At 40.9% G+C, this 16,354-nt stretch overlaps 2 protein-coding genes across 4 annotated transcripts in view; both read left to right on the top strand.

Moving 5' to 3' along the window:
- LOC139380656 (BCL-6 corepressor-like) overlaps nt 1-1,467 on the top strand; it is a 91,369-nt gene extending 89,902 nt beyond the window's left edge. For all 3 annotated transcript variants that reach the window (XM_071123558.1, XM_071123557.1, XM_071123556.1), the window contains one exon: nt 1-1,467. This exon is cut by the window's left edge and continues 370 nt beyond it. In XM_071123558.1, the coding sequence (XP_070979659.1) occupies nt 1-99 (99 nt within the window). In that variant the 3' untranslated portion in view covers nt 100-1,467.
- Nucleotides 1,468-4,717: 3,250 nt separating this feature from the next.
- Nucleotides 4,718-13,382, top strand: LOC139380677 (renin receptor-like). The gene is made up of 9 exons (XM_071123604.1): nt 4,718-4,848; nt 5,661-5,791; nt 5,888-6,016; nt 6,146-6,241; nt 6,363-6,500; nt 8,293-8,346; nt 8,496-8,645; nt 11,930-12,049; nt 12,204-13,382. The coding sequence occupies exons 1-9, from the start codon at nt 4,773-4,775 to the stop codon at nt 12,396-12,398; spliced, it is 1,089 nt and encodes a 362-aa protein (XP_070979705.1). The 5' UTR covers nt 4,718-4,772; the 3' UTR covers nt 12,399-13,382.
- The last annotated feature ends 2,972 nt before the right edge of the window (nt 13,383-16,354 follow it).

The following is a 16,354-nucleotide window of genomic DNA, read 5'->3' as shown; positions in this document are numbered from 1 at the left end:
AATGGGAACATTAGGGCTATGGCTAAAGGTAACATTAGCGCTAAGACTAATGGTAGCACTCATGTTAAAGCTAAGGCTAACGCTAACAGAAGGTCGTGACCTGAACTTTGACCCTGAATTCTGAATCCCTGCTCTACAGTGGGGGGTTAAAATGGGTGAATGAATAAGACCACCGCCCTGAGATCTGAGATTGAACTCCTGCTCTGTACCTGTGTGCTGGACAGACAGAGCAGCAGAGACTGAATATGTATGTCCATCAAGCGAAGATGGAGAGACGACTGTAACTTAACAATGGTCTTATTTTTTATAAATGTATTAATATATGTATAACTATATAAATATATCTGGAAATGTTTTCTCAATTTCTATCCTTCAAAGTGTGGTTGTGTTGTCATGAATGAAAGGTTGTGTACAGAGGCGTCATGCCCATGCCACAGAGGCACGTTCCCTCTCAGATTGGTCCTGTTGTGAAAAAATAAATCCAAATTGCAATATATATTTTTTGTATTATTATATATTTTTTATGTAATACTAGCCACTTGGTTGTTTTATGAAGTTGGTTTTAGCTAGCCCAAATAGGTTCCCAATCTACCAACCTTATTACTCACTAACATGAAGCCATAGCTAGCTTGTCTAACTATTTTAGCTAGCATGCCTGCTAGCACCGTTGGTAGACTTTAGAAAAGCAAACAATAACTAAATGTACTGAATAAGACTCACATTCCTTTCAATCTTTTAACAAGATTTAATCAGAGATGCAGAGAAGCATATATAGTTTCTTTAAAAAAAAGAACCGCCAGTCAGGAGGATATGCCACAAAAAAGACACTTTTTTTTAGTCTTTATTTAAAAAAAAGACTGTTTCAGGTGTTTGAAAAATGCTTAATTCTCCAACTTCACGATAGGGGGGCCTAGCCCACCTCCAAACCAACCCCCAACCAATCCTCACTCACTTTGTGCCCCCTCAGATATTTGGGGTGCATGACGCCCCTGTTTGTGTGTATACAGTATGTGTGTTAAACAGTACATTATGTGTGTGTGTCAGTTTATACGGCAGTGTGTGTACAGTCTGAGCACTGAGGCTGCGCTTTTGAATGTGACATTTTGTGTTGATAGGAAGCACACGTTGACGATCTCTTCTAATAGTTTTTTGGTCTGCTCAGACAGACTTACCGCCCTCTTCACCCTCAGGGGCTGTTTTGAACCTGTGTTCAATCTGCTTCTCATTTAGTCTCTAAGTTCACTTGCTAAACTGCAGAGAGATGTGTTTTTGTATAATAGGAACGTTTTAAAGATGATGAGAAGATATTCGGCATCTTGTACATAGCAGGGTGGCGATTGCAGTACAGTATCAGTTTTACTGTTTGATGGGTCTTTTTTTTTGGTTTCAACTTTGCAATTAAAATATCTCATTTGTATTTATATTTTACAAAAAAAAATGCTTTAAAATAAATCTTAAAAACTGCAAGAGAAAGTTATTCTGAGTGTTTTGCTTCTCATTGTGTGATTATTGTTGAAGTGCTTACATGGACCCATCTAAGCTTGGGACATAAGGCATATATGTCCCTGGCTTTTCTAGACCCAACCTGTCTAGTCTCGACCTACAAAGACCTCCAGACAGTTGGTGGAAAAGTTGGGCTGCTTCAATATTTCACCTGCACACATACTTGCATACTTGTTTAATGTAGCTAGACCGTTCTGAGCCCCATCCTGAATGCTCAAGGGTAAGGGGGTGGAGGGGAGATGCAGTAGCCTAATCAAGAACAAGACGAGACTCCCTTAAGCCAAATGAAGCCAACAGCCTGGATAAACACACAGCTTTCATAGATACTGTTTTGTGGAGGTGACAAGTTTGCAAAGAAAGCAAATGATTGAACATCAAATGGGATAAAGCTGACCATAAAATTAAATAAAAATGACTTTACATTCAGAATATGACCCTGACGTTCACAAATCCTTGGAATTACATCCTTAGTAGTCCTAAATCAGGGATGGCAACTCCAGTCCTCTGGGGCCAGAGTGGTGTCACTTTTGCCCCAACTCCAGCTAACACACCTGACTCCAATAATCAACTAATCATGATCTTTACTCTAGAACACAATTAGTTTCATCAGCTGTGTTTTCTAGGGATGGCGGAAAAAGTGACACCCCTCTGGCCCCTGGGGACTGGAGTTGCCAATCGCTGGCCTAAATGGACCCTGGTTGGTTTATGTATGTTCAAATACCCCCACTCAGTGGATGTACTTGGTATTACAGGTGAAGAGAAAGTGAACACTGATGTACTACCTCAGCGGGCACCCAACCACTGATCGATCTCCAAGGCATTCCTAGTCGATCACCTAACATTTCTGTAAAAAACCCAATGATAAAGCTTTGTGTTCCTATTTGTTTTATTTGTTTCGCGCTGTTGGTGGTAGGCACACTTGATTCAGCAGTCCTAGCGCCGGGGAGGCAAAGTGTTCCCATTTTGAACCCTTTCATGTGTCTGAAGGTAGAACTCTGAAGGTAGAACTTGAGTTAATAAAGCTGCATACAAACATGGTCTCTTTTTTGTTTTCTTGAGTAAGTCAGCTCCAAAATGCAGTTGTTTCAGCCTAGTTCAGTGCTTTCTGTGGTGGTGGGGCAAGCCAGCAGAAAATATGGAGTGTTGCGCCGTGATTGGCCCAGTGTTCTGTCACTCATGGGGACACTACGTCACCGCCAAGTTTAAGGGTAGACCTAAAAATTCTAGCCCCATGGGTGCTACCAGAGAATTACATTAGATGTGCCCATTCAAGAAGGCTCAAGGTTATTGGCCACAGATAAAATTATGTCAAATCACATTATATCTACAGTAGCATTGATTGGACTGATTATGTCAACATCATCCTTTCAAAATCTTAGCTAGCAGTCATGAATCAAGTCGACAATCTACTGGCAAATCCTTTTTAATCCTTGTAATATGAAGAGAAGTAATGAAGAGAAATTATAGATCACACATATCGGTGCTCATCGGCCATTGGTCATAAACACTACACAACAAGTTGGAAATCGCAAATTCAATAATGAGTGGTTTGGAAGGAGTCAGTGGCTAACTGCAAGCATTGCAAAGTAATCATTGGCCTGCTATTTAGTGGAGTGGCTGTGTGGTCCCAAGTCTAAGATTAAGGGTCTCTTTTCTTAGTTTAAAATGATAAACATTCAACATGCTGTCAATGAAGCATGATATTTTATTTATTGTACCTTTATTTAACTACGCAAGTCAGTTAAGAACAAATTCTTATTTTCAATGACGGCCTAGGAACGGTGGGTTAACTGCCTTGTTCAGGGGCAGAACGACAGATTTTTACCTTGTCAGCTCAGCGATTCAATCTTGCAACCTTTCAGTTACAAGTCCAATGCTCTAACCACTAGGCTACTTGCCATGCTCAAAACAACTGTTAACTCGGAACTGCAAAATCTGACTTTAGTCAGTTCAAGACAACTGGAAAAACGACCAACGACTGGGAAAATACGCTTTGAACTTTCATCCAACTCGGAATTGTAAAAACGGAACTCTGCCCTCTTTCCAAGCTCTCACTTGGTGTACAGGGAGAAAACTGTAAGAACGGCCCATGTTTGGAATTCTGTTGCTGTACATGACACTCTAGACCCAAACTGTTATAGACCCATATCTGATCAATAGTCTTCTGATTAATTATTTATTTATTTTACCTCACGTTAGTCTCATTCCAAACGTCGTAAATTGTTGGTTATCTGCACGAACCCAGTCTTCACTATGAGTCATCCATACATCAATTGTCTTAAATCATTTATTTATTACTAACTAAGTAATTCACAGAAATGCATAAATCGCTAGATTTGGCTCCATAATTTGCATACTGCTACAACTGCTTTTTGAACTCAAAACGACGTTTTTCCGCAGATGATTTACAAAATAATTCTCTAAAGAGGGTGAATGTGTACGATTTCCCAGGATATGTAATAATGAATCCAGGTTAAATGTATTTGAACACGCATTTCATTACACAATGGTAACCTACCTTTTGAGGTTTGCAATTTGTTCATGGTTCTATGTAGATTTTTAAGCATTTTTAACGAAGAGCCGTTTGGGAGCCAAATGAACCGGCTCACCGAAAATACTCAGAATGACACTACCCCCCCTCGCCTCACACTGACCATCAAATGCAGGCCACTAGTACACACACAAAAAAGGCTCCGCTTTTTTTAATGCACACTCAGCTGTGCCTCACAAGTAATACAACAAATGATATATTAATAGTGTGGTCATTTACTGTACCTACATTTTTTTCAATATAATTTCAAAATGATCTAAAAAGAACAACATTGGCAGGGAAATTGAAGCACAGCCAATATGCAGTGATAATGTATTGGGCCTATAGCCTACTGCACAAACATCATTGCTACAGAACTGTTTTTAATTGGTTAGTGTGGCATTGATTAACATGTTTTATGTTTGTATAAAAAATCTGAGGGATAAATATCGGTTTGCATTTTGATTTGTGATTTGATTTGTGATCTAGACTCAGAAAAGCTTGGTGACCACTGTACTACAGTATATCGAATAGCCCCTGCTTGTGGTATTGCTTTTCATTACCGGAAAATGTAAAAGTACGGAGACAATCAGCTCCATATTGCAATAGCCATACAATTAAAATAATTGCAGAAATCAATCAATGTAATTTCTGCCGATTGCCAATTCATACCCATCATGCATTGCTACCATGTTCGTGACAAGCGAGTCAGTTGATTGACGTTAGAGCAAGGAGAAAGATGTCGCTGGAAAATCGCCGAAGGATGGAGGCTGTATTCACCGTAGCGCTTATCTTCTGCTCAGCTTTTACGTCAGGTATAAGAGATGGAAATCTTCTGATTATTTACCTACTGATCTAGATGGTTTTCTGGAAATGATCTCATGCAGATAACGTTGTTACTAGTAGCGAGTTCTCTGCTTGAAATTGATAGCTAGCTAAATACAGGAAATAGCTAGCTAGTTACTGCTGAAGAAATGATAATCCGATTTGGAAAAACACTTCCAATCCTGTTGATAGAAAGATAGTAAGCAATAATTTGTGGAAAGCCATGTTTTTCCACTTTAAATATGGTGGTATAATGAGTAGATGCTGCTTGTTGGGCCTAATTGCCCTAGGATGCTAGCTAGCTAACGTCAATTTGACAGACAGCAACCCGCACCAGCTGGGAGTGGGACGACATAATGAGCCATTTCCCGCAGTTTTGTCGTTCTCAACAACAATATCTAGCCATCCATCGGTTCATTTTTAGCTGTCAAACTAACCAGACTCTCTGGGGAGCAACTAGCCAGTTCAGTATCATGTGACAGACGGCATACCAACATCTGATTCACTCAACTTCCTCAAACATTATTCTGCTTTCCCAGTCACGAGACTCCGGCTAACTAGCTTCTGTTGCCCGGCTCTGCCATCCATAAAACAGTGTAATTCGCTGTTTTTAATTAACAGTCAAGTGGGACCAAATAGCAACACTATACTGTCAGAACCGACCTATATTAACCTCCATAGTCTTATGATATAGCTAGGTATGTGGCCCTGGTGTCCCCTCCACACACAGTATGGAATGACCTTTGCTGTTTAGACGTTATTGGAAGTTGTTTATAGATTTGTTCCTTCTGTTTTTCCTCAGGCGTTCAGGGGGACAGCCTCACCATATTGCAGGCCCCTGAGTATGTGTCCTTCCAAAAGGGAGACTGGCCGATATCAGGGGAGAAGATTCCCGATATGGTGGCTCTAACTATGGGTTTCTCCGTCCAGGAGGTACACACACTGATCCAATTGTTGTGCAGGTGCGCAAGCCTATTTTGTTGTATATTATATACTAACATCTTGTGTATTGTGTCTGTGTGTGTGTAGGATCTCTCCTGGCCAGGCCTCCGAGCAGGTCCTTTGTTCCAGCGTCCCAGGGCCAACGTGCTGGTGGTGGTGCGGGGGGTGGACAGCCTGGCCCTGCCCCAGAGTGTGGCCTCCTACCCCCTGGAGAATGTGAGTGTGACCAGAGTTCCAATCAGTAAGGTGGTGTTTGGGGAGTAGCAAAGTTGTGCGAGATTCCTTTTAATCAGATTCTTCACAGAAGCTCTATTAATAACTTATCCCTTGTTCCCTCTCCTGCAGCCGGTGCCCTTCACCCTGGACAGTGTGGCTGAGACGGTTCACACTCTCTTTGCTGAGGACACTCCTGTGGTGCTCCAGCTGGCCCCTAGCGAGGAGGTACTGTATACACCAGCACATTATTGGATGAGCACCTGAGTGTGTGTCGCTGTGTTTTATTATACAGGGGGTGGGTATGTGCAGGTCATGGTAATGTTATCCTGTGTATGTGTGTCTACAGAGGCTGTACATGCTGGGAAAGGCCAACGCTGTGTTTGAGGACCTGCCTGTGACCCTGCAGCAGATTCGTGCTCGTCTCTCCCAGGATGGCTCTGTGCTCGCCTCCCTGCCACTCAACTCCCTCAGCCGCAATGCTGAGGTACATGCATTAGTCTCGTCACGATACTAATGATACCAGGCCAAGTATCACAATATTGACTAGTATCGCAATACAACAGGGTAAAAAATTCAGTGGGCTAGCGTCCTGTTTTCCCCGTCCCCCAACACGTATTCCCGTTTTCTAAACATTACGCGCATGTGCAAAACAAACTCACTGATTTTAACACTTCTACTCAATACACATATTGAATTTAACTTCACACTGTTAGCTGTATAATAGAATACTGTGTAGAATGGCTGTTTTGCTGATATTTGAAAGGCCTACCTGTGATTTGGCTGGAGGAATGGGAGGAAGGAATATACATACATAATCTGCTTTCATTGTAGCAGTAAGGGGGAAAACACTGCATGAAACCATCTTTACTCTTCAGTTAACATACATACAGACACGCACACACACTACCTCACACTCTGTCTCCCTCAAAAACACACATACACACACTCTACCTCCCTCACACACTCTCTCTCATAAACACACACACTCTCTCTCCCACAAACATACACACTGCTCCCAACTTTAAAAAAAAAACATTAGACACCAAGCAGAATGTAAGGAGTACCAGAAAGAACTATGTGATAGTTTAGGCTTACATTAGACCATATGACTCATACCTTTGAAGCACATCTCAAGAGTAGCAGACACTTTTCCTTTCTTCCTGTGCCAATCAAATTTGCCTAGACCTAGTGTCAAGTTACCAGGTTGTTGTTACCTGGTTGTTGTTGTTACCTGGTTGTTGTTGTTACCTGGTTGTTGTCGTTACCTGGTTGTTGTTGTTACCAGGTTCTTAACTAGCTAGGTAACATGACTGATCAAAGTTGTTTGTTATCATAGCAATTAGCGGCATGGGATTAGTTTACAACGCCCCGTGAAATGGTTTGTGAAATTATATAAAATGTGCACAAAATCACGTGGGAAGAAAAAAAGGTAGCTCTGGTAATGAGTCATATTTGTTCCCCTGTTTGAGCAAAGACGAGCTGTTTCTTTAAGCTGTAACGCTGCAAGCATGACTGTCACAAAGTTTTTCCTCTCTGGCACTGCTGTGTGACAACAAACTTGGCCTATGACTGGCCTGTGCTGTTGGTTATACCAGGGATGGAATTATATACGGCGTATAAACTTTGCTTGCTCTGAGTGCTGCTCCAATGTATCAAATGTAACAACAGAAGACTTATCAGGGTCTGCATCCGCCCCCCCAGGTGAGTGATGTAGGTGAGTCCCGTGTGGCTCAGTTGGTAGAGCATGGCACTTGCAACTCCAGTTTTGTGGGTTTGATTCCCACTTGGGGACCAGTACGGAGAAGGTACAAAATGCATGCACACACTACTTACTGTAAGTCGCTCTGGATAAGAGCATCTGCTAAATTACTCAAATGTAAATGATGGGGGATACAGCTGGCAGATCACTGCTACCATGAGATAGGTCCATGAAAGTCAAGTGGACATTATTGGAACGGCACATACAAGAGACTAGTTGCTGTTGCTTAATTTTTAAAATATTTTTTACAATTTATAAACTGACTTAATATATGTTTTATAACTGCCCCAGCAGTTAGCTCGGTATCATATGAAACATTACTACGGCGTTTTAAAATGTTGGTATCATAAATATCATGCCGTTTTGATACCATGATATTACCGTGGTACCGGTATACCATGCAACACTAACATGCATAAATAATGCTAGTTCTGTCTGTCCCTCTGTAAAAGTGAACAAGAACAGTAAGGGTTGACCACTTCAAATGTTGACCTCTGACTTTTCTCTCTCCCTATAGGCTGATCTGCTCTTCCTGTCTGAGGTCCAGGTTCTACATGACATCACTGCCCTGGTAAGACTCTGAATATATCATTTGTTGGGCACAGGGGCATTGGATCATTTAAATCTGAGCACAGCAGTGCCATCCCCAGAGCCTCACAGCATGTTCTGCTTCTTCATTAGCGGCTAATGTTGGTCGTCTACCCCCCCACACTCCTGTAGCTGCAGAGACACAGGCACCTGGCCAAGGACCACTCCCCTGACCTGTACTCCCTGGAGCTGTCTGGCCTGGAGGAGCTTGGCCGCCGCTACGGACAGGACTCCTCTCAGTACCAAGACGCCACTGCCATTCTGGCCAATGTCCTACAGAAGGTAAGCACAAGGGGGAATGCCCATACTCTGTATTCATAACAGGTCTTAGTGGTGTGACTAACTCCTAAATGGCCAAGTACAGAAGACAATGGTATATGGTTGTAAAATCAATTTATGTACACTGAACAAAAATATAAACACAATATATAAAGTGTTGGTCCCATGTTTCATGAGCTGAAATAGAGCCCTGAAATGTTGCATCCCTGTTAGTGTGCATTTCTCCTTTGCCAAGATAATCAAAAAAAATTGCAGTTTTCTCTCACAGCAACACAATGCCACAGATTGGCATGCTGACTGCAGGAATGTCCACCAGAGCTGTTGCCAGAGACTTGAATGTTCATTGCTCTACCATAAGCCACCTCCAACTTCGTTTTAGAGAATTTGGCAGTATGCCCATCTGGCCTGACAAACGTAAACCACGTGAAACCACGCCAGCCTAGGATCTCCACATCCAGCTTCTTCACCTGCGGGATAGTTTGAGACCAGCCACCTGGACAGCTGATGAAACTGTGGGTTTGCACAACCAAATAATTTTTGCATAAACTGTCAGAAACGTCTCAGGGAAGCTCATCTGTGTGCTCGTCGTCCTCACCATGGTCTTGACCTGACTGCAGTTTGGCGTCGTAACCGACTTCAGTGGGCAAATGCTCACCTTTGATGTCCACCTGCACTCTGGAGTGTGATCTTCAAGGTGGAATCCAGGTTTCAACTGTACCGGGCAGTATGGCTTTGTGTGGGTGAGCGGTTTGCTGATGTCAATGTTGTGAACAGAGTGCATGTTGGCGGTGGGTTTATGGTATGGGCAGACATAAGCTACAGACAATGAACACAATTGCATTTTATTGATGGCAATTTAAATGCACAGCGATAACGTGATGATCCTGAGGCCCATTGTCGTGCCCCTCATCTGCCTCCATCACGTTTCAGCATGATAATGCAAAGCTGAAAATGTCCCAGTTCTTCCATGGCCTGTGTACTCACCAGACATGTCACCCATTGAGCACGTTTGGGATGCTGTGGATCGACGTATACAGCAGTATGTTCCAGTTCCCTCCAATATCTAGCAACTTCACACAGCCATTGAAGAAGAGTAGAACAACATTCCACAGGCCACAATCAACAGCCTGATCAACTCTGAGATGGAGATGTCACGCTGCGTGAGGGAAAGGGTGGTCACACCTAGGGCTGTTGCGGTGACCGTATTACCGCCACACCGCCGGTCACCAGTCATGAAGGCAGTCAAATTCCACGTGAGTGATGCTGTTGATGGTCATTAGTAGCCTACCAAACTTGCTAACTGCCTGGTACTCAGTACTCAGTATGTCACTCTGACATCAATGTAACTGAAAATCTTATCAAACACTTCATGAAAGGCCATGAGTTCATGTTGCGCAACTTTTCTCTCTGCTATGCAATTGCGTGAGAACAAAGTGATGGCCTCTACTAAAAAGAGGAGGCTCCCATCAGCTTTATATAAGCTAGGCCTACTATATTTATTTCTCAACTTTCCTAATATTAAGCAGATTGCTTCTCTTTACAACAGGAGTTCATGCCGGCCAGCTACCTGGCTGGCATGAAAATGAACCATGGGAAAAGCGTTCTCTATTGGCTATTTAAGTGCATTTTTCCCGCTGCCACTGTTTTGAGACTTGCATGATAATGGTCCATTCTAAATCAAAAAAATGTCCCTTATTATTTAGTATATGTAAAGATTAAATCAAGAATAGTCTGATGGGTGACTATATTAGCCTATCACTTGTGAATTATATATTATCACTTGTGAATGATGCCCAGCATAAGAAACAATGCCTTTTTTTGCGACTTTTTCTAATCGTAGTCGCACACCTCATGTAGCCTAGCCCATAGGCCTATATGTTTTAATAAGCTATGTATCACAACTAAAGTGGCCAAATAACTTCTTTAAATGAAGCACATAAATCCGCTTTACAAGGGGTGTAGACCCTAACTGGCAGACATACACAGTGTGAGTTTCAAGTTTGGGGAAGATCATTTTCACCATAGAAATGCACCTTTATAATAAAATCATTTTTTTTTTAATGCTAGTGGTTGTATTAATTTGGGATCTATTGTATCACCAACTGTTCCAGACTATGTTTGGATTATTAATTCCTCCCTCAGAATAGAATAGGTCAACTTTTGTACTATAGGGGATAGTAGGTTGACATAGGCTAGTGCTTCTGCTGTTTGTTAGGCCGATTTATCTTGTTGGCTGACGCAGCCAAGGGCACAATGGCCACTGACTGCAAAAGGCATGATTTTTTTTTAGGGTGCATTAGGGTGTTATTAAGTGCTTGTCAAATTGTGAATGAGAGACTGATGAAGTGTGTACAGCCTGCGCAAACAAAGCAGAGCCCATGCCTTTCAAGTGACTTTTTTCAAATCCACATTAGTCTCATCATGCAGCCTTACAATATATTACAAATATAATTTATAGCCCAATGTTTGTAGAACAACTAAAGTTACATTAATAACTCTGAATTAAGCATATAATAGTACCTATTTATTTGTTAACCGTTAAACACAGAATAGTCACAAATTGTTTGGAGAAAATATACTTTCTATTTTATTCAGGTTTGTTCAGTTGTATTCTTCATAATATAAAATAATGCCACGGAATTCTAAGCAAATCTTGTCTGCTAAATGAACTAGTGTAGCCCACAGCAATTTGACATTGCCAGATCAGTACCTAACATAAGGACAACTCAGTATGCTATTCTGTTCTTCTGAAATAGACTACATTTCCTTCATATCATGCTTCTTTAGACCTTTCTAAAATATTTAATGGATTTATTGTGAAGGTGTAGACTATATTACATGGATTTATTAAACTTTTTAAAATGTAGATGTTCCAAAGTTCTGCATCAGTGTCTTGTGTGGAAGCCAGGAGATGCTAAATGGGTTTAATTAACGGTCAATTACAGTGAGACCGACAGTTATTTGCTTGACAATCACCTGCTGATGAAATTTTGTGACCGCCACAGCCCTAGTCACACCTGATACTGACTGGTTTTCTGATCCACGACTCCCTTTTTATTGTTTTTAAAGGTATGTGACCAACGGATGCATATCATGTGAAATCCATAGATTAGGGCCTAATTAATTAATTTAAATTGACTGATTTCGTTATATGCATGGTGTGTTTTATATTTTTGTTCAGTGTTGATGACCATAAAAACATTCTCTCGTTATGTTTATATAGACCAACTGTGGTGTTTTTCCATGGTTTCTTTGTTCTACGTCTCTCTCAACTTCCTGTGCTTTAGTTTGGTGAGGACTTGTTTGGTCTTTATGGTGACAGCGCGGTGGTGGAGGTTGTCACAGTGAAGAACTTTGAGGTGCCACTTACCAGGAAATCTCGCTCAATCCTGGAGTCCAAACAAATTGTGAGTGCATTTTAATTTTAAAAAATTATACGTAGATCTATGTACATTTATACTATTACACAGATCATAAACCTGTTATATTTGGATCTTCATAATTCATTGATATGGTTTCAATGGATGCAAATATTCTCTACATCCCTCTCACCCCCTGCAGAGTAACCCTGGCAGTCCCTATAACCTGGCCTATAAGTATAACTTTGAGTATGCCGTGATCTTCAACATCGTGCTGTGGCTGATGATCATCCTTGCCCTGGCTGTTATCGTCATCTCATACAACCTGTGGAACATGGACCCAGGATATGACAGCATCATCTACAGGATGACCAATCAGAAGATCAGGCTGGACTAAGGTCTGCCCAGCAACACTCGAGCCCTCCTATTAGCCCTCTCCTAGTGAATCTTTGTTTTTCTTGTTTTGTGTGAAAAATAAAGAAGTGGAGCTGAAGGTGTAGGCCTAATTCTAAATGGGTTGGATAGGTTTAAGCAATATGGTGAAAATAATGTATCTTAGCATAGTATAGGCCATGGTTGCACTAATTACAAACCAGATAGTGTATACCTATTCTACCTCTCAGCTATAGACAAGCTTCTAGTGGTTGGTTATGGACTTAGGAGTAGACATCAGAGTAGCAGTTGTTCAGGGAGAGGTAAAGGTCCTATCCAATATGAATGACATGTATAAGAGATGCACTTAATTAGTTAGCACCTTTGAGAAATTGCAGAGGTTAACTATACAGTAGCTGTAGTTGTGTAGTTTAATGCTGAGTTGTAACACTAGAGCTGTCTCTGAGGTCTAGTCCTGTACCTTCAACCCCACACTTCACATTGCTTATGAGTGTCCCCTTTTAGTAGGCGTCCTACATCCCTGGTGATTTCAAATGTCCTGTTTTTATTTTTATTGTAAAAAGTAAAGATGATTATTCTAATGCCCGGAAAGACTGAGAATTGACGTGTGTGATGTAAATGTTTGTCTCGCTATTTGAAACTGTTTTAAGTTAAAGTGAAATCTAGGTGTATATATTGAAGTTAGAAATGCAAATATCCTGAAGGAAACTGCTTTATTGGTATTGTGAGAAGGTCTGTAACATTTGCTGGCAGGTTGCAAAGGCGCCTTGCATGCATTTTGCGGTTGTGTGACTTTGACATTTGAATATGCAATAAATGAATTACCATCTAATGTTTGTACCTCAGTAAATTAAATGTCACACATTTATTAAACCACCATAGTCTAGAAAGCATTGATACATTGGCACAAATGACCTTGGACAAACTGTCCCATAGTTTGCTTTATATTTGTCTGACACTGAGTTTCTAATAAACAAACTTGTTCTTACTCAGTGACATGACATGTTTACCATGACTAAAAATACTCTTCAGTTGACTTATCCAATACACGGGAGCACGAGACAAATGTACTCATTGAGTTATATGGAAGTAACCAACCAGTGAAGCTGCATAGTGACGCTCCACCTCTAAAATAATCCTCAATATGTAACGGGCTTGGCGTGCGTTTTTAACTGTTTTGGTAACAGCAGATCCAGTGTTCTACGAAAACACATTGTTCATGTGAATCGAATGGTATCGAACACACATGATTTCCATATGTGTATCATTCCATTCACGCCGTTCCAGCCATCATTATGAGCCGTCATCCCATCAGCAGCCTCCTGTGGATATGAAGTAATGGTACATAGGCTATACATCCATGCCAATTATAGTATCTTGTGACATGTTATTTCAATAATGTTTTACTTGAAAAAATTATCAAAACTGTTTTTTGCTTGTTTAATTTGGCCAAGTCATTTGGTGGAAAGCCTTGCAGTGCTTATATCTCTCTCAGCCAGCATCTGGACAGTGAGGAGTGTACATTTTCATTGGCAGATCAATTAAGTTCAATGCAGTTATCCAAACACATTCATCAATTACTAAAATAACAAATCTAGTTTTAAAAGACACATTTCAACAATACATGTAGTCATTTCATAGCCTGTGTATCATTGTGGTACCCAACAATGCCAGAGTTAAGAACAGTGTATGGTTCAGTAGGTTCCTCTCTTATCCCTGGTTGGACAACATTAGGTTCCATAGGCTTGACAATACGTGTCTATAGTAATTATTACCCTAAGGCTTCTCCATGTGGCTTTAAAAGACTGCTGTAGTATTTACCTACAGTATGTGTCAATCATGATGGTAATTTCTACAAATGTTTTTTTTTATTTTTACTGTTTGTATCTTGTTTGATAACCAGCTATTTATGGCTGAGACTCATCCAGCATTATCAGTCAGAATGATTAGACAGGCTAACCGTGTCATTTGGTAACTAAATGAATCCCTGTGCTGGTCTGCTAAAACTTGTCTGGCCTTTGCATAACCTTTACAAAGAACTGGTGTGTGTGTGTGTGTGTGTGTGTGTGTGTGTGTGTGTGTGTGTGTGTGTGTGTGTGTGTTTGAATCCTGTGTTTTCTCTTTCCCTTTATTTCCTGTCTCCAGCTTTAATAAGAATGAGCAGTTGACATCTGGTTCTGATCTACCGGCAGCCGTAATAACCCCTGAACCGCATGATGATGTTAGCGCTAATGGCGGCCCTGTGCAGTCGTCAGAGACAGCCATGCGAAAGTGTGGATCCTGAGGTTAAAGGTTTCACTGGATAACAGGCCAATCTATGATCATTAAACATTTATTGAAAAAAGATACATTCATAGAACTGTATATCTAGTCAGATTCACTTGAGGCCACATTTTAACATCTTTTTTAGCCCTACACACTTTCAATAGACTATTTGAGGCTTACTTTACTGACTTTAGTCAAAGCATTCCCTTATCCCCATGACCATAAAGATAACATATTTTTAGACCAAACAGTATATGACATGTTACGTGATTCCATTTAATTGATGTTGTATGGGTATAGGAGTGAGGTTTCTGATCTAACAGGATATTGTAATATTATTGATTATTCACTGATCTATGGAAGCTTTTCTTTAACATATGTATGTTGTCCCAGTCTCTGTCCAGTGTGCCCATACTCAGTGGTCCAAATACTGAGCTGAGATACCTGTGTAACTCCAACTTTCACTCACATCAGTCACTATGTCAGTGTAAGGATTGTGTGAAATATGAAGTAATTGGCAACTGGACCATCCAGGACCTCTATACCAGGCCGTGTCAGAGTAAGGCACAAAAAATTGCCAAAGACTCCAGCCACCCTAGTCATAAACTTTCTCTCTGCTACCGCACGGCAAGCGGTACCGGAGCGCCAAGTCTAGGTCCAAAAGGCTTCTTAAGAGCTTCTACCCCCAAACCATAAGACTCCTGAACAGCTAATCAAATGGCTACCCAGACTATTTGCATTGTCCCCAGCCCCCATTTTTACACTGCTGCTACTCTGTTTATTATCCATGCATAGATACTTTACCACTACCTACATGTACATATTACCTCAATTACCTCGACTAACCAGTGCCCCCGCACATTGACTCTGGTACCCCCTGTATATAGCATTGCAACTGTTATTTTATTGTTGCTCCTTAATTATCTGTTATTTTTCTATTTTTCTTATTTTTTATTTTATTTATTTATTTTTACTTCAGTTTATTTTAGTAAATACTTTCGTAACACTTTTTTTCTTAAAACTGCATTGTTGGTTGAGGGCACTGTAAGGTCTACTACACCTGTTGTATTCGGCGCATGTGACAAATAACATTTGATTTGATGTGAATTACATACGGTGATCTCAGGTCAGTATTGGGTCCAGTGAGCCAAGTTTAACCTTTGACCCCAGATTACCCTTGTGGCTGCAGCCTGCTTACCAACCCCTCCACCCAGGGACTGAGCTGGCTTGATGCCCCTGCTGCAGCTTCAGCTCCCGAGTGGCGCAGCGGTCTAAGGCACTGCATCTCAGTGCAAGAGGCGTCACTGCAGTCCCAGAGGGCGGCGCACAATTGGCCCAGTGTCGTCCGGGTTTGGCTGGGGTAGGCCGTCATTGTAAACAATAATTTGTTCTTAACTGACTTGCCTAGTTAAATAAAGGTTACATTTTTAAAAAAAATGCTAAATACATTTGAACAGTAATATTTGAAAAGTGTATTTTGTTTTGTGTGCATATAACTTCTCAGAATGTAAATTATGAGCAATTAGATATTAAAGTATCTGATGAACGTTATCAAGAACTGCAATGAATCATTAAAACATTTCTTACATATCTGCAACATTAAATGAAAAATGTTATGTGGACCATGAGTAGCCTACATATCAAGTAATTTGATACTATGAAGGTATATTAGAATCATTCAATGTATTTCATATT

This window comes from Oncorhynchus clarkii, chromosome 22 (genome assembly GCF_045791955.1).
Source record: "Oncorhynchus clarkii lewisi isolate Uvic-CL-2024 chromosome 22, UVic_Ocla_1.0, whole genome shotgun sequence".
Classification (NCBI taxonomy): domain Eukaryota; kingdom Metazoa; phylum Chordata; class Actinopteri; order Salmoniformes; family Salmonidae; genus Oncorhynchus; species Oncorhynchus clarkii.
The sequence above is the reverse complement of the archived record's forward strand: the minus strand, read 5'-3'. Positions and strand labels throughout refer to the sequence as shown.